Here is a 23,176-nt window from a genome sequence, read left to right as displayed (position 1 = left end):
CTCACACATTCAGGCTTTATGTCAACAGGGCATCTCAGAAGAATAGGATGAACTGAGTTCATTGAAACATACGGTTGTGAATGAAGAGAATCCTGCTGGTTGGATAGAAAACAGTTCATTGACATTGGGATATCCTACTATGACATTTTAACAGAAGCTATGTGTACTCTGGTTAATTGAGTATTCTGTGTCCCTATGAAGTGAACAATATTATAAAATATAAACAATTTTTATATGTAACAATATGTTTATATTTATTTAAATACATATACGTACATGGAATGTAAAATAAGCTCTGGTCCTGAGGAATTTGTGGCTCCAATATTTGATATTGGATCATTGCAGGTATTTATTTATTTTAAGATAATTCAGGACTTTACGGACATCCATGTTTCTCCTGATAAAAGCCTAAATCTTATTCGATTAACCCTTCTTGGTGACACATTTCTATCATATATATGTTAACCCTTTTACCGCAGTTTTCTTGGCAGAAGAAATTACATCCTTGTGTTTTCGAACAGGTGACGGTTAATGTGAGCGGTGAACAGCTGCAGAACAACTTTGTGAACCCGGCGTACCACGTGGATCCGAGCGTGGGCGTCGTGAACACGTCTTCAGTCAGCACCAGACCTGTTCCCGTGAGTCAAGTATCTATTCACATACAACCACAAGTACCTGAATTATTCAGGCGTGAAGTCAACTGATTGCTTGTGATCTTTCACAGGAGTCAAAGTGGAGCTTATTCAAACGGAAATTAATGCCAAGCTCCCCGTTTGAGAACCCCACGTATTCAGAGGTGAATTAAGACATGGTCAATCTTTTTCAGAAAGAAGTTGCAAAAGAAAAAATGGTGATGTTTTTTTCCCCATCGTTTTCACCTCCCCATTGTTTTGCAGATGAAAGACGAAAAGCCTGTGAGCAGCAGCGGGGGCTCCTCTGCCCCGGAGCCCTCTCCGTTCATCCCCCCCGCCAAACCCCAGAGGAGGGATCGTCCGAGCACCTTTTCACCGACCGAGGACACTTTCAAAGACACGGCCAACCTTGTCAAAGAGGAAAGTGACGTATAACCCCCTCTCTCAGAGACAGGGGGAAAAAAAAGACACACTTTGCACAGAATTTATTTTTTTATGCAGCCTGTGTACAAAAACTCAAATTGTCCTAGAAAAGAGAGATACATCACTACAGAATGAAGATAAAAAAAAGTCTTGTGACCATGCCTTCTGACATTTCTTGCCAATTCTTGTGTTAATGTTCCTTTCTTTATTCTGATGTACAATATGTATATCTTTGCACTGACGCTGCTGATAGAAATGTTAATAAATATGTTTGTATATTTGTAAATTTGAACAGAAAGATTTTGTCAGAAAATATCTTTGAAATAGGTCCCACGCATAGATCAATGTAAACACAATGACACGTATAAAAGCATTCTGAATGTACAGAATTTATATGATCAAAGGTTATAAGTGTCGGATGATGACGTCTTTGCCACTGAACAAAACTGAGGATGGATTTTGTTCATCTGTCACGTTTATATACCTCATTTCAGGGCTGAAAAATTCAAGCAAACCCATGTGGATTCTAACTCATGAGCCAAAACAAACATGTGAAACATACTTAACGTTTCCTTAATCTCATACCTACATTCCCTGACTATGTGACATTGAATCAACGTGATCATTTTTTTTTTATCTCTAGTAACGATATTGGAATAATGGCCAAAGTAGTTTGGGACAATACTTGAACACGCCCCATGTATGTTGCATGGAAATTAATTTATGTAGTCGATGATCTGAGAGAGCGACACATGACCTGAGGATGTAGAGAGTCATTTTATAAACAAGGTGAATGAATCCTTTGCAGAATGATCTGTTTTGTATCTTAATGAGGACCAATTAAAAGTCTACCTGTGATCATGGAGAAACGTGTGGTTTAAATACTGCTGCTGAGACGTGAATGAATAAATTTGCTATTTTGTAACAAAGTCCGGGTGTGTTCTTTTTTGTTTGTATGACGTTCATTCTCTCGTTTTCATACATTTACTCCGCTCACGGTAAAAATCTGTGGGTACCACGGGTCAGTAGTTTTAATCTAGAGATTGTCTTCTAAATTTCTCTCGTATCTTTGGGCGAAGGAAGAAGCATGTTGATGACAAAGTCTGAAACGAATGATGGCAGATAGGACAGAGGAATCCAGAGGAGCTTGGCGTCCCAGCCGGCACTGTAACGGGCCCGAGGGAATCGAGCCGTCAGCGCGTGCTCCATGCACCGGGTCACCTTGGAGAGGTCTGGACTGCATAGTAAACCCATGGAGAAGCTCTGAGCTTTCAAATCTGATCGAGAGGAAAGAGGAAATCATTTAGATGTATTTATTATGAGACACTTGCTGAAGGAAATTCACTTGCACTCACATTCTTCAAGGTACGTGGCTCCGTATGAGGCTTGTACATCTTGAGGGAGGCGAGTCCACAGCCTCCCCAGGTCGGCCTCTATGAGATCCAGCCGTGTCACAGCCGTTTTGAAGAAACCAGGCTCGATGATGCTCACTTTCACCCCAAAGGCCTTCATGTCCTTCCTGGACAGGAGAAACAGACGATAGCGTTTCTTTACTGCAACAAACGTTTTTCTTACTTCTGTCAATTTTTCTTCAAAAGCAGGTTTACTAACAGCCAACATTTTACGGCTGTGGTGTAAAGTAAATAAGTTAATTTACTCAAATCATTAACTTAAAGGTTCAGTGTGTACGATTTAGGTGAAAGGGATCTATTGGCAGAAAATTTCATATGAAATAATCCTAGTGATGTTTTCACTACTGTGTTTCATCTAAATTGTACAAATTGTTGTTTTCTTTGACATAGAATTGTCCCTTATATCAAAATACTTATATTTATTCAGGTGCTGGTTTATGGAATTCGCCATTTAAAAAAAATGTTTTAAAGTGAAGGCTGCCAGAGTTTCTCTGTCATGGTTTGAAGGGGAGTGTGATGTGAGGGTGCAATATGAACTTTCACCACTAGATGTCAATAAAATCTCAAGACTGAACCTTCAAATACAACTTGGCATAGGCGTACACTCTTACTTTAATTATTTCTATTTTCTGCTCCATAATACTTTCTCTTGTCCTTTAAAAAAAAATCATCGCTCTATTCCTTTTCCAGTACAGTTATTTCCTCCACAAGGTGGGTTTCCTTCTGTGTTTGTTTGTTGTTAGGAATACACAAAACTTCTCAACCGAATACCATGACTTTTTGTGAAGGTACGGGAGCTAAGAAAGAACCTGTCCATATTTTGGTGGGGATCTGGATCAGGGGGCAGATCCAGGATTTTTATTTTTTATTCAAGTCCTTTAAGGTTGTTTTGATGTTAGCATTTTTCCAAAATTTTTGTTGATTTCCCAGATAGTACTTCATGGATCTCGATGAAAAAGACACGTTTCTTCAACATGAAGGAAAATATGACGATTTGAAATAAAACACAATACTCTGTTAAAGATGAAATCATGGTCTTGTCCACAGATATAAGTTATTAGCTGTTAGAGCAACTTTTTTACATTCTTTTATTCAAGCAACCCAAAGAGGTATTTCATAGAAGCCTATTGTGACCCCCCCCCCCCTTTCTGTTTGTCTTGGTTGTGCTCTTTCCCTTCCAGGAGGTGGCAGCAGAGTGGAGGTCGTCAGGAGGTCTACCTGGTTGGGTGGTCTCGAGCCTATAGCCGGCCGGCTCAGTCTCTTTTGCACTCTCGCTCAGTTCCCACAGGTTTGGGTTTTATTTGTTATTTTCTTTCAGTTTTTTTTCCGATTTTTACTGACTTAGAAGCATCTTGTTTTTGTCTTTTGGTAAATAGTTTGATTCAATAAACTCATTTTTGATTGTCAGCCATTGGTGTATTCTCCCTCCCATTTCTGTTTGTTTGAACTCAGAGCCAGTTCAGACAAAATACTAAGAGAAATGTCACAAAAAACAGAGACATGTTTGTTTTTCCGGATCACCCAACTGTTTACAAAGTTCGCTTCAAACCAAATATTGCTCCTCTGAAATAACCTGTCAAAGCTGTCAAGTGTGTGTCGACATGTTGTGTACTTTCTTTGTTGACTCAGTTCAAACATTTACTTTGACCCGACCGAGTGATAATCAGAATTACAGGGCTGTAAAGCCTCTTATATAAAGTCAGAGGCCTCGGGTCATTGTTCTGGACTCTTATTGTCTCTAGAGATTGAGTTTGATTATCTTTTCTCTGCTGCGATATATATATATATATATGTGTGGTCTTTTATTTCATGTATTTGAACAAAATGTAATTCGGTCTGTTCCTCACATCGATATCTGTGTTTTTTAACACTAATTATTTATGATTTGACTTCTCTCCAAACGCCCTATTGGGAAAAGTTAATCTTTAGCCTATTGGACACGACAGGTTTGTTTTGTTTCTACCACCTTGTCTAAAGCATGTTAATGTTGGCATCATGGGGTGATGAATCACGTCTACCTGAGGCTGTCAGAAAAGGCCTGCACTCCAAATTTGGACAGGCAGTAACCTCCACCAATCATAGACAGTCTGCCCAGAATGCTGGACACGTTCACCACCCTGCCCTGGGCTTTCTTCAGCAGCGGCAGCGTCTGGAGCGTCACCTCGATGACTCCGATCAGATTCACATCCAAAACCTTTGTGAAGTCCTGCAGATCCATCCACTCTATTGGACCGATGGGTATGGACCTGCCGGCGTTGTTCACCAGCCCCCACAGACCTGCAGAGAAAAGGCCACAGGGATCAGCTTCTCTTCTTTATTTCTCTTTTGAAAATAAATAATCATTGAATGTCATTTTCACAGATATCTGAAATGCCTGTGAGAATCATTGAATGTCATTTTCACAGATATCTGAAATGCCTGTGAGAATGTAAGTTGTGACGTGCACACAGGTATGAGTTTGAAATCTTAAAGGTTCAGTGTGTCATATTTAGGTGAAAGGGAGCTATTGGCAGAACATTTATATAAAATAATCCAAGTGATGATTTCAAAAGTGTGTTTCATCCAAATTGTAAGAATTGTTGTTTTCTTAACCCTAGTACGGCCCCTTTATATTCAAACACTTTATATGTACATCAGGCATAGGATAGGACCTATAGGTCCTTTTTTACAGTAGCCAAGACTGGTACACACACACACACACACACATACACACACGTACATATATAGAGATCTTGCTTAGTACAGAGGGTTTATTGTTCAAGTAGAATTGCGACACGGTGGAAAAAAAGGGTAAATCTACAGTAAAAATTGAACTAAGTGTAAAAGCTTGTAAAAGTTTGAAATGAAGTCAGATTTCATTAATCTGTAAAACAGATTTATGCTTTACTCTCTCTGAAAGTTAAAGTGCTATCATCATGTGAAGGATGAGTTGATGATGGGATGGTCCAGGCTCCCTTATCTCCCCAAGTGCCTCACTCTGACTGGCACTCTGTCTCTCTGTCTGTGTGTGTGTGTGTGTGTGTGTGTGTGTCTGTGTGTGTGTGTGTGTGTGTGTGTGTGTGTGTGTGTGTGTGTGTGTGTTTGTGTGTGTGTGTGTGTGTGTCCACCCAGCCCACCTCGCTCTCCGACCTCTCTGCTCACAAACTCCACCGCCCTCCTGATGCTCTCACTGTCTGTGACATCCAGCAGGAGGGTCTTCAGTCTGGACGAGGCCGCCGCTGCCAAATCGGCTGCACCTTTCTCTGTGAGACAGGCTGCTATCACGTGGACACCTTTTCTGTCCAGCTGTCTGGCCAGCAGATTCCCAAAGCCGCTGTCACAGCCCGTGATCAACACGTGCCTCTGGCCGAAGCCCCCGACCCTCTGGGAGTCTCTGATGTACCAGCGGATGACAGCGAAAGCGGCCAGAAGTAAAGCAGATGCCAAGACCAGATGTGACAGGGTTTCCTAAAACACACAACTCACTTTGGATTCAAACTCTGACTCAGGTTAATCAGCACAACAAACGTATTCATGCAAATGGTGCAAACAGAAAGAATCAATATGTAGATAAACTGTCAGTTGACACCTGAAGGGAAAAGAATGAGGTTCTTAAAAGCGTAACATCCACGCTCCCCCGCGATGAACATGTATGTAAGTTTGTCTATTTTCCAAGAACATGATCAAACATTATGAACAAATAACCTTCACTTCTGCACTGTACACTCCCTCATCATTAACATAGATCCTTATTAGGAATGAGGAGCAGGGATCTGCAGCAATAAAACAAACCAATCCATCCATTATTCATACAACTTATCCTCTGAGGTTTATAGGGCAGACCCCTGGTGACATTAGGCAAGAGGTGGGGTCCAGCCTGGACAGGTCACCAGTCCACCACAGGGTAGATATACAAAGACAACCAACCATTTACACCTACAGAATAAACCTAAGCTGCATGTAACTGTGAGAGGAAGGAGAACCTGGAGAAACCCCACGCAGCCACAAGAAGAACTCCAAACAAAAGGGTCCTGGAGAAGCTTCAGGCAGCCGGTCTTTATTTGTCCCAGCTCAATTACTGCACGAGACTGTAACAGTTTCAGAAACAAAGCTTGAGCCAGCATTACCACAGGCTAAACAAACAGCCCATTACAAACAAACGCCCAATTCAGAACAAACATGTTCAGAACAGACACTGCAATAAATTGTATACATTTAAGAAGAATAATACCTAACATCAAGTTCACTTGTCAGTATTTAGAGAGTGGGATGAGTTTAAGTCCACTACACTCTTCAACACAAATTGACCAGAGACGATACAAGATTTTTGTTTGTGGGGCTCAAGTTATATAAATTAAACACGTCTTGATTATATTTTTGTGTTATTTTCTACAACACAAACCTCACCACATGTACCTGCACTGCGCCGGGTCTCCGCAGTGGAAATCCCAAAAGTAGGCAAGAGAACCTTTAAAGCATTTCTTTCCCCCACTTGACCACCAGATGGCACAAATAAAAAAAGATAAATGGTTCTCAAAGCATGTGCTCCTTAGTTTGACTTGAATAATGAAAACAGCACACATACCATGGTTGCCTTTGTTAGAGGTGTGTCTTCCTGATCCAGAAAATGTATCAAATGCGGTGAAGATCCTGTCTCGGTCAACACTTGACCCTCCGTGAGAAACTTAAGTTTGTCTGACTTCCGTGTGTCTGCAGACTCAAGGTCCATTTGTGGATGTAACTGTTTCACCAGCACACGATTGTGTAATAGACTACACCAGATGACATGACCCCTGGATTTGATAACTCCTGTCCCCTTTACCTCAGATACCGTCTGAAAACACTGCGAATCGAACCAAAGGTTGCAGAGCAAATGCTGATTATGGTCATTGATATTGAAAACAAACAACGATCGAAGGAGCAGGTTTACACAAGTGGAGTGGAGACAAAGTCCATCAAGACCAGGAGCCCACTGAGGTCAGCAGGAGGAAGCATCTTAAAGAGTCAAAATTCTTCCGGTTCTGGCTCCGGACCCTGCTCACCATCTCTCGCCTGGTGACAAACCTGCTGTCCTGGAACCTAGCATTACTCCCCTCGACTTGGATATAACCTTCTGGACCTGTCATCTCTACCCTGATCGCTCCTGCCTCAGCCTAAAGCTCCTGGCTCCCCACTTCCAGCTCCAGCTCTCCCTAAACTCCAGCCTGGCAATAACTACCTTTCACCTATTCCACCTATCTCCCTCTCTGTGTTTTCGCGCCTGGGTTCGCCTGTCCAACAGTCTCACTCAACAACATTTACCCCAAGAGACCACATTTAAATTCCCTAGCTCTAGATTTTCTGAAAAATCCACAAATATGTTTAAATGAATCCCACATTGTTAAAGAAATTGAAAAACAATTCCAATCCTGGATCCACCCCTCGGCTCTTCCCTGACCCATACCTAATCTTTTCTCATAATCTGTCAGTTAGTTTTTTGTTTAATCTTGCTTACACACAAAGCAACAGAGAGGAGTGAAGAAATAACCCTTTTGGCGAAGGTAACACAATGTCAATTTTTTTTATAATAGCTCTAACATCCAGGGTATTGAGAGAGTTTGAAAAGACACAAAAGTCAACAAAATGCAAACATTCGTCATTGAAACATTCACCTATAGCAGGGGTGTCCAAGCTACAGCCTGCTGGCCATCTGCGGACCGCCATCCATTTGTTACAAAAATTACAATTTAGTAGCACTGAAATGGCACTTACTTATAGCACTCTGTTTTGCTTTATTTTTGAAGAAATTGTACTTTCTTGATTCTTGAGAATGTACAATTTGAAACTCTAATCCCTTTTAACTGTAATCAAATGGATTCTTGCAGCCCTTGGAGAACCTTAAATTAAAACGAGTCCATTGACACAACTGTGTGAAAAGCTGCAGCCGCAGTTGCAGAACCATGCGCCGGCCTTTATTGTAAGTCGCTTTGGATAAAAGCGACAGCTAAATGAAATGTAATGTAATGTAATATAATGGACTATGGCCCACTGTATTGCACTTCTCAGTGCCAGGTGGTGCCAAACTCAACAGGGGGGTCATGGCTGCGTGAGTGGCCCAGTCCTTCGTATTTGGCTCTGTATGTGGCCCTCGGGACCTATAGGAACAAGATATACGTTTTAGTTGTTTGTCCGAAGATCGCAGACTTTTTGTCTGCCCTGAGGATATCACAGTTACTCACAGGATGTGTCAGAACAAGTTCTTCGAAGACAGTTAACATGCAGATGATCAGCCTAACACTCAGAACCATTTTCTGCAGCAGAGAGGACACAACCGGCAGCTCGTGCAATTGGTGTTTTGGCCTAGCAGCGACAGCGATATAAGGATTTACTTTGGAGATCTGCAGCGATGAGCTCAATCAAAGGTGCGTTATTCACTGTAAGTCTGTGAGATGATTTACAAATCGTTGAAAAGACTGGAGCAGGACACAAATATGGGGAGCCTCTCCAGAAAGAGTGATAGAGCAGCTGCTTATTACCTCCGCAATGGAGGTTTTGTTTCACCCCTGAATGTTTGTCAGTTGCTTTTGTAGTTTGTATGTAAAGAATATTTTTTCAGCACGCAGTCAAAGCAAAAGTAAAAGTCCTTTATCCGTTATGTAAAGGTTCACATTCAAATTAAACTGTGGTGGATTATATGTCCCAACCTGTCATTCGTAGTCAATAAAATCTCTTAATGAACCTTTTTTAACTAACACATCTTAATGAACAAATATGATTGAGGTCTCACTTGAGGCTTACATCAGATATTCAAATTCCACCTTTGGGATACTAGTTGAGTTTAGATGGAATACATTTACGTAGATGAAAATTAAGGTTTTTTCATGATCTGTGATGAAGTGCATTACCTGCCATTGTGAAAAAATTGACATCTTAAAGGAGCTAGGAAGAGAAAAACTCTGCTGGTGGCTTTATTGTGTTAATTTGCTATATATTTTTTGTCTTTTTCCTTCAAATATTTGCTTATTTGCATACCTCTACAGTTGTCGATGCAGTTAAGTTTTAGAACATATGTGGCTTTCTAAAGGTGAAAAATGGAAACAAATTAATTTTAGTAACTTAGTAGATGTTTTGGGGGGGGGGGGGGCAATGCCCACAAGAACAGTTAGTAGATGGCCTGGATTAGGGAATTTGCTCCTTCTTTACAGCCATGATATTATTACAACACAGGGGATTGGTAATGCAACAGGAAGGAGGGGGCTCGAGTCAAAAACACAGCGTGGTAAAGGGTGACTGCTCTGTGAGATTCCCTCCCATTGGGCTCAGGGTAGCCTGGCATGATACTTAGAATTGGGATTTAAAGAAGGAAAAATTGACTTGTCATCACTCATCCACAGTCAGGACGGCAGATGTAGGTTTTCCAGTATAAAAAGTAAAAAAAAGGGTTAACGTCACAAAAGACAAATGTTAAAACCAACATGAGGGGAGCGTGCATGCAAATACTTTGGTTATTATTTATTCCTCAAGTTAAAACAAGTTTCATGAAAACTATTATAATGAATAAAGTTGTGAGCATGGTGTTACCATCCACCAGAGTTTGATTTGGTTATGCGCTATACAAAAAATCATAATAATTGACTTGAATGTTCATGCTGCTTGATCGAAAATGTCAAAATCCTCCATCATTTGTATTGATTCGTTATTTATGCATAATACTTATACTACTAACAATATTTTGTGATATACTTAGTGTATTAGTGTACTAACAATAACTATCGAATCATTTACAAATTGAAAACTAACTTTTGTGGCTCAAATTGTAATTCAATCTTTGATACAAATCAAATCAAATCAAATCAAAGCTTATTGTCACATGTACCAATGACAGCGTCATTGAGCATTGAAATTCTTGTGACATGGCAGGCAACATCTAGACAGTAGACGACTTTACAAAATAGAAAAATAACATACTATATAACATATAACATCGTAACATATAACATAGTCAAATGAAGCAGCAGTTTACAGGGTGAAGGAGTGGGGAATATTAAATTAGTTAATATGAATAATATATGTGAAGTAAGTGTACTTGTATGAGTGGGGGAGCAGAATGTACATGGTGACTGTTCAGAGGGTCAGTGTTGATTGTTCAGAAGCCTTACGGCCTGGGGGAAGAAGCTGTTTTTGAGTCTGGTAGTCCGTGCTCGGATGCGCCGGAAACGACTGCCAGACGGCAGCAGTGTGAGAATACCACAGCCTGGGTCGCTGTGATCCTTGATGATCTTCCGTGCTTTTCTGAGGCATCTTGTGTTGTAGATGCCTTGCACGGAAGGGAGATGGCAGCCGATGACGCGCTCCGCTGTCTTCACCACCCTCTGCAGGGCCTTGCAATCAACAGCGGAGCAGCTACCATACCAGGCAGGAGTGCAGCCTGGGAGGATGCTCTCAATGGTGCACCTGTAAAAGTTTGTTAAAGTTTTTGCAGCCATGCCAAACTTCTTGAGTCTCCTCAGGAAGTATAGGCGCTTTTGTGCAGTTTTGACAACAGAGTCTGCTTGTTTGGACCAGGTAAGGTCATCTGTGATGAACACACCGAGGAACTTGAACTCGGAGACTCTCTCTAATACAGCTCCATCAATGTGTATCGGACCGAGACGCCCTCTGCATCTTCTTGAAGTCCACGATCATCTTCTGGTCTTGCAGACTTTAAGAGACAGGTTGTTCTCTTGGCACTATGTTTCCAAGCCTCTAACCTCATCTCTATAGGCGGTCTCATCGTTGCTAGAGATGAGACCCAGGATGGTAGTGCCGCTGCATATTTCAGGATGATGTTAGAACTGTGTGTTGCCACAGTCCTGCGTGTACAGGGAGTACAGGAGGGGGCTGAGTATGCAGCCCTGAGGGCCTCCTGTACTTAGGGTCAGTGAGGAGGAGGTTTGGTTACCCATTCTCACCACCTGGGGTCTGCTCGTCAGGAAGTCCAAGATCCATTTGCACAGGGGGGTTTTAAGACCCAGGCTTCTGAGCTTGGGGACGAGCTTGGCAGGCATAATTGTGTTGAACTGGGAGCTGTAGTCCACGAACAGCATCCTCAAATATGTGTTGGCCTTTTCCAGGAGGAAGAGGGTGGTGTGTGTTGTCAGGGCGACGGCATCGTCCGTGGATCGGTTAGGGCGGTATGCAAATTGGAAGGGGTCAAGGGTTTTCGGAAGGGTAGAGCAGATGTGGGTTTTGAACAGCCGCTCGAGGCATGAAGCACCCAGGTATGAGGATGATGGTGGCCTGCTTGAAGTAGTTGGGGACTGATAAGAGATGTAGGGAGAGGTTGAATATGGAGGTGAAGACCTCCGCTAGCTGGTCAGCGCACCCCCTGAGGACGTGGCCTGGAACTCCATCGGGCCAAGATGACTTTCGAGGCTTCACTCTCTGAAGCTCTCGCCTCACGTCAGCCACGGTCAGGGACAGAGTGCGGTCGTCTCGGTCCTCGGCCAGTCTCGCGGATGGAAGGGTGTTGGTTGCCTCAAACCGTGTGTAGAATGTGTTGAGGTAGGGAGGCGGCATGCTGATCATCACTGCTATTTCTCCCTTTATAGCCAGTGATGAGTCGCAGGCCACCCCACAAGCGTCGGGGGTCAGAGCTGAGGTAGTTGTATTCAAGTCTCTTTTTCCATCTCTGATGGCCCTCCGCAGGTCACATCTGGACTTCCTCAAAGCCTCCGGGTCACCAGAGTTATAGGCAGAGGACCGTGCTCTGAGCTCAGCACGGACATTTTGGCTTTTGGTTTGGGAAAGTCCTGACACTGACCCTAGGGACGACGTCATCTATGCATTTGGAGATATATGAAGAGACAGTGTCTGTGTATTCGTTAATGTCCCCATCAGCTGCAACACAGAACATCTGCCAATCTGTTGTTTCAAAGCAGTCCTGGAGAGTGCTAATGGCTTCAGCACTCCAGCGTTGAACTCCCCGAAAAAATGTTTTTTCCTGTTTTAGCTGTTGTCTGTAGGTTGGGATGAGCATAATGGAAGCGGGATCCAACTTCCCAAAAGCGGGGCGTGGGATGGGTTTGTAGGTGTTCCGTATTTGCGAGTAACGATGGTCAAGAGTCTCGTCACCCCGATCGGGAAAGTTAATATGCTGATGATATTCCTCTTATTAGCCCTATTGAAGTCACCAACAACAATAGAGAATGCATCAGGATGTGCATCCTCAAGTCCATTAATAACTCTGTACAGATCGTCTAACTCGCATGTTTTGTCTGCCTGCGTTGGAATGTAAACAGCTGTGATTATAACGGAGCTGAATTCACGGGGAAGGTTAAAAGGGCACACTTTTATCGATAGCAGCTCCAGGTCTGGTGAGCAGCGTGTAGACAACGCAACAACATCTGAGCCCCAGCGAGAGTAAACCATCAAGCACACCCCTCACCCTCTGCTCTTACCTGACTCTGAGGTTCTGTCCCGCCGGTAGATGGAAAAAATGGCCGGGGTGACGGCGGAGTCAGGCACCATAGGATCCAGCCAGGTCTCCGTGAATGCCAGCACACAGCAGTTCGCGATGTCCCGCTTGAATTTATCCATGCGTGTAGTTCGTCCATTTTATTGTCCAGGGATTGAACATTCGCGAGTAGAATGCTCGGCAGCAGGGGATTGCAGCATCTCTTCCGAGATCTGCACAGGATACAGAAGTTTTAATACACAGTTGAAAAAATGCATCCCACTAATCTGCATGGCGAACGATTAAACTTCCAAATAAAAATATTGAATCTTTTCTACAGTTGCCAAGTAAGCACACACTTGCCTGAATCAGGAAGGTTAACATGAAGGAAGCATTCAAACTTACACCGATACCAGGTGTCGATAAAGGAGGTGAGTGAGCTTCATTCATTGTGCAAAACTGATTAACTAATTACGTACAATTCTAAATATTGTTTCCCTTCTTCCTCAGCCGATCAAAATGGGTAAGTTTTTGTTGGGCGGACCTGACATATACATAAAATATACAACGTTTCAGACCACAATAGATTTGCTGTTGTCATGTTATTTATTCCCTTTGTAATTTACATGTTTGACAGAGATGAGACAAAAAAAGAAAAAGCACTGAGCGTTGGATTCTTTCAGCTGGTAAGTTATTCAAATTTGGGTGTGAGCACTAATTTGACATTCACAGAACCATGATCCCAATCTTCATTTACCAAATTATACCAAATTGTTCTAAGCTGTATTCTAAGACATTATTTATGTGACTTGGTACATTCCAGTATGCTTTTGAGTTATTTTGTGATGTAGTTATGTTAATGATTTTAGTACTGTGTGAAGCTATGTGCATGGTGGAGAAAACCCTACAAATTTTTGGGTCACCTAAGCCACACTCAGGTGTATTCCCTTGTCTGAATGATAATTCATTTTTTAGACAGAGTAGACCAAACTATCCAGTGAAGTCGGGTAACAAGTTCATTGGGCTTGCCATTTTGAGTTTGATGGACTTGAAATATGTAAATAGCATACAACAACAACTAGATTTATAATAAACCTAGCTTAAAACCAATAAACAAGTTTTCTGCTTCGTTTTCTTCGATTTTTTAAAAGTAAAATCAAATTGTACAGTGTTGGTACTAACTGCAACCTGCAACTGTATTACATCTTAAAATGTCTTTTTTGCAAATTTAAGTCAGATTTCAACTTTTTTTTCAGCAGTTCTTGGCAAATTCTTTATCATCAGCAGGGAAATGCATTAATTAGTTAGTTAATAACTGAGTCCTTCTATTTCTACAATCTTAAAATATATATCCAGCATACAGTTTGTCTTCATTTGATTTTTTTCTTGCAGTTCCAGTTCGCCAACACGAAAGAAATCGCTATGATGGTGGTGGGGAGTTTCTGTGCCTTCGTACATGGCACGGCGCCATCTCTCATGCTCCTAGTGTACGGTGTTATGACGGACTCGTTTGTGAATCATGAACTTGTGGTCCAAGAGCTCAAAGATCCAAACAAGATGTGCGAAAACAGCACCATTTATTGGATCAATGGCTCAGTTTATGAAAAAGCTGAAACCACCACTTTCTGTGGGTGAGTCATGAGTTTATTGCTGATATGAATGTTGTTAAAGTGTGCAGGAGCAGTTGTTAACTGCTTTATTGATTTCACAGGACGGATATTGAAGCAGAGATTACCATACTTGCATATTACTATCTTGGACTTGGAATGGTAGCTATGATTTCTACTTATTTGCAAGTAAGTATTTCTCCTTTAATTTATTCCCCCCATTTTGCCTTACTATAGTGTGGCACGTTTCCTCTTCTAATGGAAATCATTTTGCGGCACGGTGCAGATTACGTTGTGGGTGTCCGCAGCCGCGAGTCAGACTGACAGAATCCGAAAGACTTATTTCCGAAAAGTCATGCAAATGGAGATTGGATGGTTCGACTGCACCTCTGCTGGCGAACTGAACAGTAGTATCACTGAGTGAGTCTGGGGTCCCTGATATCAATGCACGGCTGTGAGAACGCTTTCCATAGCCTCTGTTGTCTTCTGTTTCTTTACAGTGACATGTACAAGATCAACACTGCCATGGCTGACCAGGTGTCGATCTTCATTCAGAGGATTTCCACGTTTCTGTCTGGCATCATGGTTGGATTCATTGGGGGCTGGAAGCTGACTTTGGTGGTCCTAGCTGCGAGCCCATTGATTTGTCTCGGTGCCGGACTCTTGGCTATGGTAGGGGTCCAGTTGGGAAAAACACATTGTGTTTAAACAGGGGCAGTCCTGTGGTGCGGTGCTTGTCACAGTAGGAAGGTTTCAAACCCGGTTCTGCCACTGTCTTTCTGTGTGGAGTTTGCATGTTCTCCCTCTGTCCCTGTGGGTTTTCTTCCTATTACTCCAGTTTCTTCCCGCAGCCCAAAGACAAGTAAGGTTTGGTTGGGTTTAGGTTTATCAGTGACTCTCAATAGAAATAAGAGGTGTGAATGGGGTTGTGAGTGGTATTTTGTCCCCTGTGGTTCGCTCTCCAGGTTTTTCCTCCAGCTCCCTCAAAGGATAAGCAGTATACATAATTGATGGATGCACGGACATTGTGATTAAACAAAGAAGTGATATGTTTTTAATGTTTTGTGTCTTCTGGTTATTTCGTCTTGAAGGCTCTGACCCAGCTGACCGAAAAAGGGCTGAAGGCCTACGCAAAAGCAGGGGGAGTGGCTAATGAGGCCCTGTCCTCCATCAGAACAGTAGCAGCCTTTGGTGGTGAAGAAAAAGAAGCAGAGAGGTACTTTGTCATTTTCTAACAACTCAAAAGGTTTTCCTGTTTTGCATGTGATGATGGAAAAAATGCTTCTGCATTCAAAATGAAGTGAAAATTCTGGACAGGTACGACAGAAACCTTGTGGAAGCTCAGAGATTGGGTTTGAGAAAGGGCATGATCCTGGGACTGTTTCGGGGATACTTGTGGTGCATAATTTTCCTCACTTACGCTCTGGCCTTTTGGTATGGATCCCAATTGGTCATCGTGACCAAGGAGATGACCCCTGGTAGCCTTATCCAGGTATGTAAATTCACTGCAGCATCGGATACTTTTTCCAATTTTGGCCTTTCAGAAACAGGGGCAGTTGTTTCACCATTACCTGCTGTTTATTTGCAGGTATTTTTTGCAGTGCTTATGGGAGCTTTAAACCTGGGTCAGGCATCACCTTGCCTGGAAGCCTTTGCTTCTGGTCGAGCAGCGGCAAAGAGCATCTTCGATACAATTGAGAGGGTAAATCATGATGATGTTAAAGACTTGATTACAGATACAATCCAGATTGGAAAGATCACATTTTAAGAGAAAGGTTCTTCTGCTGTTGTGTTCACAGGAACCAAAAATTGATTGTTTCTCCGATGAGGGTCACATATTAGACAAAGTGAAAGGTGACATCGAGTTCCACAATGTTACTTTCTTCTACCCGTCCCGGCCCGAAGCCAAGGTGATTTTCTTTGCTGAGCAGATCTGACTATCCACATCTCACTTCTCAAGACTAAACTCATCGACAAAAACCACCAATTTGTTACAGATTTTAAATAATCTGAGCATGCAGGTCAAAGAAGGAGAAACCACAGCTTTTGTTGGGCCGAGTGGATCTGGAAAGAGCACGGCAATCCAGCTCATCCAGAGGTTTTATGACCCAGATGAAGGAATGGTAATGATCTGACTGATGACACGTGACATCATTGGGAAGATTGAAGCCTCCAGTGTAGCATCTCATCTGAAATTTGCATTCTCAGGTGACGTTGGACGGTCACGACATCCGCACTTTAAACATCAAGTGGGTCCGCTCCCTCATTGGTATTGTAGAGCAGGAGCCGGTGCTGTTTGCTACAACCATAGCTGAAAATATCCGCTTTGGTAAACCAGGAGCCACCATGGAAGACATCATCCATGCAACAAAAGAGGCCAATGCCTATAATTTTATAATGGCGCTGCCCCAGGTATGTTTCGATAACCCACATTCTGAACCTGTCTTAATGCACACCATGAAACAATTACTAACCACAAAGGCCTTAATTAATATTCTACAGAGATTTGACACTTTTGTGGGTGACGGTGGAGGCCAGATGAGTGGAGGCCAGAAACAGAGGATCGCTTTAGCTCGAGCTTTGATCCGAAACCCTAAGATCCTTCTGCTGGACATGGCCACGTCCGCTCTAGACAATGAGAGTGAAGCTGTTGTCCAGGAAGCACTTGATAAGGTGAGGCACTCTGTCACTACACTACATGACACAACACACTTCATTACCTCATTGTGTTTTGTGGAATAAAACTAAAAACTGGAATATTTGCAGGTGCGCATGGGCAGAACAACAATTTCTGTAGCCCACCGTCTTTCGACGATTAAAAATGTAGAAGTCATCGTTGGCTTTGAGCACGGGCATGTAGTGGAGAGAGGAACGCACAGTGAGCTGCTGGAAAAGAAAGGTGTTTACTTCACCCTGGTCACCCTGCAGACCCAAGGCACATCCAGCCAAACGAATGGTAGGCTTGCATTTCCCAACCTCAGGCTACTTTCACACCAAGAAAACCTGCCTCAGAAAATAATGTTATGGCCTGCATTGTTTGGCATGTGTTTAGAATTATGTATTGAATAGATGGAATTTGATGGGCGCTGGATCAAAGAAATTTCTCAAAAGTTTGAACATGAAAGATCCATGCTCCTAAAGCTCCTGTTAAAGGATTTATTTGCCATGTTAAAAATTAAGTTCATACAAATTTGACATGAAACTAGTGGAATATATGCTAATTAGCTTTGCTTGTTGTAGTCCTACATTTTAAACGTGACATCGATGACTTCCTTTACTGATCAAGAGGGCACGCAATAGGTCCAGCTAATAGTGAGTGCCCTCTGCTGGATCAAGAGGCGAACTACTTCTATATATTTCAACATCTTCCCAGGGGGCTAGCTGAAAAAAATTCTGAAAATGAAACTCAGACATTTGCGTTCTCTCATACAGCACCTAAAATGTTCGGACATCAGTGCATGTCTGTAAACAGCGTATGTTGGAAATTAAACTACTGTAGCCCGCCCCCTCAGTATTTGTCGCCCATTATCCACAATTTCCTTACAGTCCCATGGTTTGTTGAAACAGCTCATTTCAAAGCGCACAGCAGGAGTCACATGGTAATCCCCTTACGACACACAGGAAGGATGCTTCAGAAATGTTATTAACGCCCTACTGATTTCCCCCCCAGATGAAGTCAGTCCTGCTCAGAGAGAGGAAGTTGATGTGAAAATGAGGAGTGGCAGCTGCAGGTCCAATAAAAGGTATAAATCCAGCAATAAAAAAACATGTAAATGTGAAAAAGGATCATGATGCCAACATTATAATAATTTAATGTTCTGAAATTATTCTTTTAGGAATTCTGTTCGTCTACGGTCTCACAGCACTCTGTCAAGCCATGATATCCCTGATGCTGTATTAGGCAGCCTCAGGATATTTCCCAGCATGGAGATTGAAACAGAATATGTACTTTCTTTATTTTTATTATATTACACCGTTTTTTGCATGTAATATTTGACTTTTATTGTAAATTATCCTGTGGGGATTAAATTCAATCAATGATTTTTTAAACAGAGAGATGAGAATGAGGATGATGACGATGAAAAAGTGGAGCCTGCCCCAGTTGCGCGTGTCCTTAAGTACAACCAACCAGAATGGCCCTACCTGCTGTTGGGCTCGCTGGGAGCTCTTGTCAATGGCTCCGTCCTCCCAATCTACGCTATCTTGTTAAGCGAAATTATCGGTGTAAGGAATGCTCCTGAGTATTACAATCGATTTATACTCACTTTTTACTAACTTTTTATTGATTCCCATGATCTTTGTCTTCCAGACTTTTTCCATTCCCGACCCGAATAAACAGAGCCAAATAATCACCGGGATATGTGTTCTGTTTTTCATTATCGCTGTGGCTAGTTTCCTTTCACACTTTACACAGGTTTGCATCATCATTTTCTAACAGGGAGATTCAGTGGGATTCATCCAACTGGGATTTATGTGACAGATGTACTTAATTTTTTTACCTTAAAACCGCAGCTTCAAAGTTAGTGAGTTCACTGACTTGCAATGGGGATAATGGGGCCCCTTACTAAGTGGGTAACTGGCAGTTGGCTGCAGCTGAAATGACCAGAATCTGATCAAGGAAGTTAAAGAGTAACGCTAATCTGTATATCAGTTTAAAAGACTTAGAAATCATTAAAAAACTGTGTTTATCTCCAATGTTCAGCAAGGTATCTATTAAAATATCAAAATTATTGTTGTTACAGCGGTAGCTCTTCTGGCTCTAGAAGCCTGGGATCTTGAGGAATATCAGTTTTGTTTCAGTTTAGTGAGTGGGACTGCACAGTCAGAGCTCCGGTTTGTTTTAGGACAGGAGCATAACTGAAGTTAACTGTTACATGCTGCTGCAGAGAGCACGGTTGCTCAGTTAAAGTTTTGCTTTACTGTTCCAGACATATGCTTTCTCCAAGTCCGGAGAGCTGTTGACCCGTCGTTTGAGGAAAGTGGCCTTCCAGACCATGTTGAGACAAGAGATCGGCTGGTTTGATGACCCTAGAAATAACCCAGGAACTCTGACAACCAGACTAGCCACTGATGCATCCATGGTCCAGGGAGTAAGTGGCATTTGTTTAATCCTGTACCTCTATTTCACGTTATTTATAAAACAGTGGTTCAGCAGCAAAGACCACACCATCGGTAAGTTGAGTCCAATGATTATGAGCAATGATGTCCTTGCTGGGTTTTGGGGAAGGAGGTTGAGGTGTGGTCCTGCTCTTGAAACTCTGCTGGATAGCTTCAATTTTGATAATGTCTGTTTCACATATGGTTGGTTTGATTTTTGCAGGCAGCGGGTCCTCAGATTGGCATGGTCATTTACTCATTGACTAGCATGGGAGCATCTATTATCATTGCTTTTTACTTCAGTTGGAAGTTAGCTCTGGTAATCCTGTGCTTCCTGCCTTTTATTGGGCTGTCTGGAGCATTGCAAGCCAAACTTCTGACGGGTTTTGCAAATCAAGATATGAAGTCCATGGAAGCAGCAGGGCAGGTAGGCTCCTCCTTCAGTATGATGTGAACATTTTCCACTTAGACCCATTTATATTTATTCATTTCACTGTAAAAATCATGTAATATTTGCATTCAGGTGTCCAGTGAAGCTCTTAACAACATCAGGACCATTGCAGGCTTGGCCAAAGAGAGCTTGTTTGTGGAATCATATGAGAAGGCATTGGAGCCTCCATTTAAATCTGCCATAAAGAGTGGCCAAATCTATGGCCTCTGTTATGGATTTTCTGAGTGTGTCATCTTCCTGTCGAATGCTGCTTCCTTTAGATATGGGGGCTATCTGGTTGTCTCTGAGGGTTTATCCACTGAGACAGTTTTCAGGTTAGTAAAACTTCACATTAATCAGATATGTTTCGGCGTCTATATTGATATTCATTTTCTGTTTTGTGGCATGATAACCGAGCATATGTTGTTCCTTCAGAGTGATTTCATCAATAATTATCAGTGCGCAGGCATTTGGCAGATGTGCCACCTATGCTCCAGATTATACCAAAGCCAAAATCGCTGCAGCTCAGTTTTTCAAAATTTTGGACAGAGTTCCAAAAATCAGCTTGAGTCCCAAGAACGGAGAGAAATGGGTTCGTGAATTTACTAAATAAGATGGAATAATGATTAATTTGATCATGCTGTTACTCTGAAATGATGATGCCTTGTTATCTATCTTTAGGACAACTTCAGAGGTGAAATTGAGTTCCTCGACTGCAAGTTCACTTATCCAACACGGCCAGATATCCAGGTTTTGAAAGGGCTGGTTGTGTCGGTGAAGCCTGGTCAGACTTTGGCTTTTGTCGGGTGCAGCGGCTGCGGTAAAAGCACCAGTATTCAACTATTGGAGAGGTTTTATGACCCAGATGAGGGACAAGTGGTGAGTATACGGATTTAGACCTCAGCACAAAATGAGTGTTGTCTATTTCAAAGCTATTGTTGATGTCATCTTTTTATTTTCAGAGGATTGACGGTCGTCTTTCACATAGAGTCAATGTGCCGTTCATAAGAGCTCAGATTGGCATGGTGTCCCAGGAGCCGGTACTGTTTGACTGCAGTATAGCAGAGAATATACAGTATGGAGATAACACGCGCATCGTCAGCATGGAGGAGATTGTAGAAGCTGCTAAGAAAGCCTTCCTTCATGACTTTGTAATGACATTACCCAATGTAAGTGCAAATACATTAATTACTCCCACTTTACCATTATCGGATATGATCCAAGCTACAGAACAGCTACTGAATAGATTTAGTGTTGAGACGGTCAAATGTCAGTTGAATACCTCAAAACTCATGTTTATACAGGTGTCTCAGTGACTTTATCACATGTCAGGTCCAGATTTACCTCCACAATAAAAAGCTTTCTAAACATCACAATTGCTGACCTCATGACCTTTGCCTTTCTCCACTTCACCCATTCTGTTTATCAACATGTAGAAATACGAAACTCAGGTTGGTACTCAGGGCTCCCAACTGGCAAGAGGAGAAAAACAGCGAATTGCCATCGCCCGGGCCATTGTCAGGAAGCCCAAGATCCTGCTCTTGGATGAGGCGACCTCTGCACTGGACACAGAGAGCGAAAAGGTGACACATTTCTTAACGCTATCAAACAACATAACACACGCCAGGTTTAATCGTGTATTTATTTGTATATTTATTTGATCAGGACAGTTCTAAATAAAAATACTATTAATGAAGAATAAAGAAATGTTTAATCTCTGTAATTCCATAATAAATCTAAAATCAAATTTTCCTCTGACGTCCCTGCAGCCAGTTTAAACAAAGTGACCTGAAATAAAACACAACTATCTATCATATATATAATTATAGACAGCTATGGATAATCCATATGGCTTGTACATATCATCCAAACTAAGTGTAAAACAAACTCAGGATTAAAATGCTACGTCTGAGATTAAACACATTATGAAAATTAAAGAGTATAATACATAACATACAATACAAAGCGACAGACATGCATGTAAACTAAATCACATGACACGTAAGGGGAATGATTTCATATGGTGATGCCTTTGGTTTGTTATATGCCTTAAGTTTGTTTTTAAAAGTTAGACAATCTCTTAAAATGTATTTTAATCAAATACATCCTCTCTTTATTTACACAAGACACCAAGAGGTCTTCCTGGAAGTGGGACTGTTAATAAGAAAGATTTGTTTTTCCTGCAGATTGTCCAGTCTGCTCTGGATGAGGCGAGAAAAGGACGAACCTGCATCATCATCGCTCACAAGCTCTCTACCATCCAGTGTGCTGACGCCATCGCAGTGATGTCACAAGGAGTCGTCATAGAGCTCGGCACACATGATGAACTCATGGCCAGGAGGGGCGCCTATCATAAACTGGTCACAACCGGCACTCCTATCAGCTAGGCCCCTTGAGCCACGTTTGATGAGCATTGATTTTTAAATATATGTGTTTGAAAAGGCCTTAGAGTACTTTTAATTATTGGCCTGTCATGTTGAGGTGTCACACTGAAAAAGTCTTCGGTGCACTGACTCAGAATCAGAACTACTTTTTTGATCCCAGGTGGAAAGAATGTTTGTTACAATGCAAGTATGGAAATGGAAGCATTTAAATAAAATATGTAAAATAAAAAAAAAAAAAATGAAATATTTACAGCTTCTCCCTGTTGTCACCTCTGATAACCCTCTTTCTCCTCGTTAAGGATGGCTTATTGAGAAGTGTCACATACAGAGCTGGGCAATAAAACAATATCAATAACTGTCACAATATAATTGTTCAATGTATATAAATGTATTGCTTGTGCAATGTACAAACACAGTGAGGCAGAATAAAACATAATTGATCTATTGATTTGAAATTGCTCGAAGAAACTAAGCGATATTAACACAGAACAGGACATACATACACACATATAGATAGATAGATAGATAGATAGATAGATAGATAGATAGATAGATAGATAGATAGATAGATAGATAGATAGATAGATAGATAGATAGATAGATAGATAGATAGATAGATAGATAGATAGAGAGAGAGATAGAGCACATACATCAATGTTAGAGAAAGGTACATTTCGGACATGTTGTTGAGTTGAAGTCACGGTGCAGCACAATCTCAATGTTTTATAAACCTGATATCTGACATAAAATAAAAATAAAGCAGAGTCTCATTTTTCCTAACATGTTCGTGTTTTGTCA

General features: G+C 41.8%; 3 protein-coding genes across 4 annotated transcripts in view; 2 read left to right on the top strand and 1 right to left on the bottom strand.

Moving 5' to 3' along the window:
- Window positions 1-1,633, top strand: part of lrp2a (low density lipoprotein receptor-related protein 2a) — a 45,289-nt gene extending 43,656 nt beyond the window's left edge. Inside the window, exons 76-78 of the mRNA XM_062402062.1 lie at window positions 522-638; window positions 725-796; window positions 897-1,633. Coding sequence (XP_062258046.1) covers window positions 522-638; window positions 725-796; window positions 897-1,067 — 360 coding nt within the window. The 3' untranslated portion in view covers window positions 1,068-1,633. The remainder of the gene's footprint in view (window positions 1-521; window positions 639-724; window positions 797-896) is intronic.
- On the bottom strand, window positions 1,103-7,645 carry rdh1 (retinol dehydrogenase 1). 2 transcript variants are annotated; one of them, XM_062402063.1, is made up of 5 exons: window positions 7,032-7,645; window positions 5,584-5,914; window positions 4,486-4,744; window positions 2,411-2,574; window positions 1,103-2,332 (listed from the first exon to the last, which is right to left on the bottom strand). In XM_062402063.1, exons 1-5 carry the CDS (start codon window positions 7,173-7,175, stop codon window positions 2,106-2,108), a joined length of 1,125 nt encoding a protein of 374 aa, XP_062258047.1. In that variant the 5' UTR covers window positions 7,176-7,645; the 3' UTR covers window positions 1,103-2,105. The 2 variants fall into 2 exon arrangements, with proteins under 2 accessions (XP_062258047.1, XP_062258048.1); XM_062402064.1 differs by lacking the exon at window positions 7,032-7,645 and adding an exon at window positions 6,430-6,846.
- Window positions 7,646-8,632: 987 nt separating this feature from the next.
- On the top strand, window positions 8,633-23,148 carry LOC133967669 (bile salt export pump-like). Its single transcript, XM_062403265.1, has 28 exons — window positions 8,633-8,847; window positions 13,201-13,291; window positions 13,371-13,383; window positions 13,498-13,546; window positions 14,253-14,491; window positions 14,572-14,656; window positions 14,754-14,887; window positions 14,968-15,139; window positions 15,559-15,683; window positions 15,785-15,959; window positions 16,056-16,169; window positions 16,267-16,377; window positions 16,465-16,590; window positions 16,676-16,879; window positions 16,970-17,140; window positions 17,234-17,423; window positions 18,138-18,210; window positions 18,304-18,412; window positions 18,521-18,691; window positions 18,777-18,881; window positions 19,396-19,557; window positions 19,788-19,991; window positions 20,088-20,329; window positions 20,430-20,586; window positions 20,676-20,873; window positions 20,957-21,163; window positions 21,431-21,577; window positions 22,181-23,148. Exons 2-28 carry the CDS (start codon window positions 13,243-13,245, stop codon window positions 22,379-22,381), a joined length of 3,933 nt encoding a protein of 1,310 aa, XP_062259249.1. The 5' UTR covers window positions 8,633-8,847; window positions 13,201-13,242; the 3' UTR covers window positions 22,382-23,148.
- The last annotated feature ends 28 nt before the right edge of the window (window positions 23,149-23,176 follow it).

Source organism: Platichthys flesus, chromosome 13 (assembly GCF_949316205.1).
Source record: "Platichthys flesus chromosome 13, fPlaFle2.1, whole genome shotgun sequence".
NCBI classification, from domain to species: domain Eukaryota; kingdom Metazoa; phylum Chordata; class Actinopteri; order Pleuronectiformes; family Pleuronectidae; genus Platichthys; species Platichthys flesus.
The sequence above is the reverse complement of the archived record's forward strand: the minus strand, read 5'-3'. Positions and strand labels throughout refer to the sequence as shown.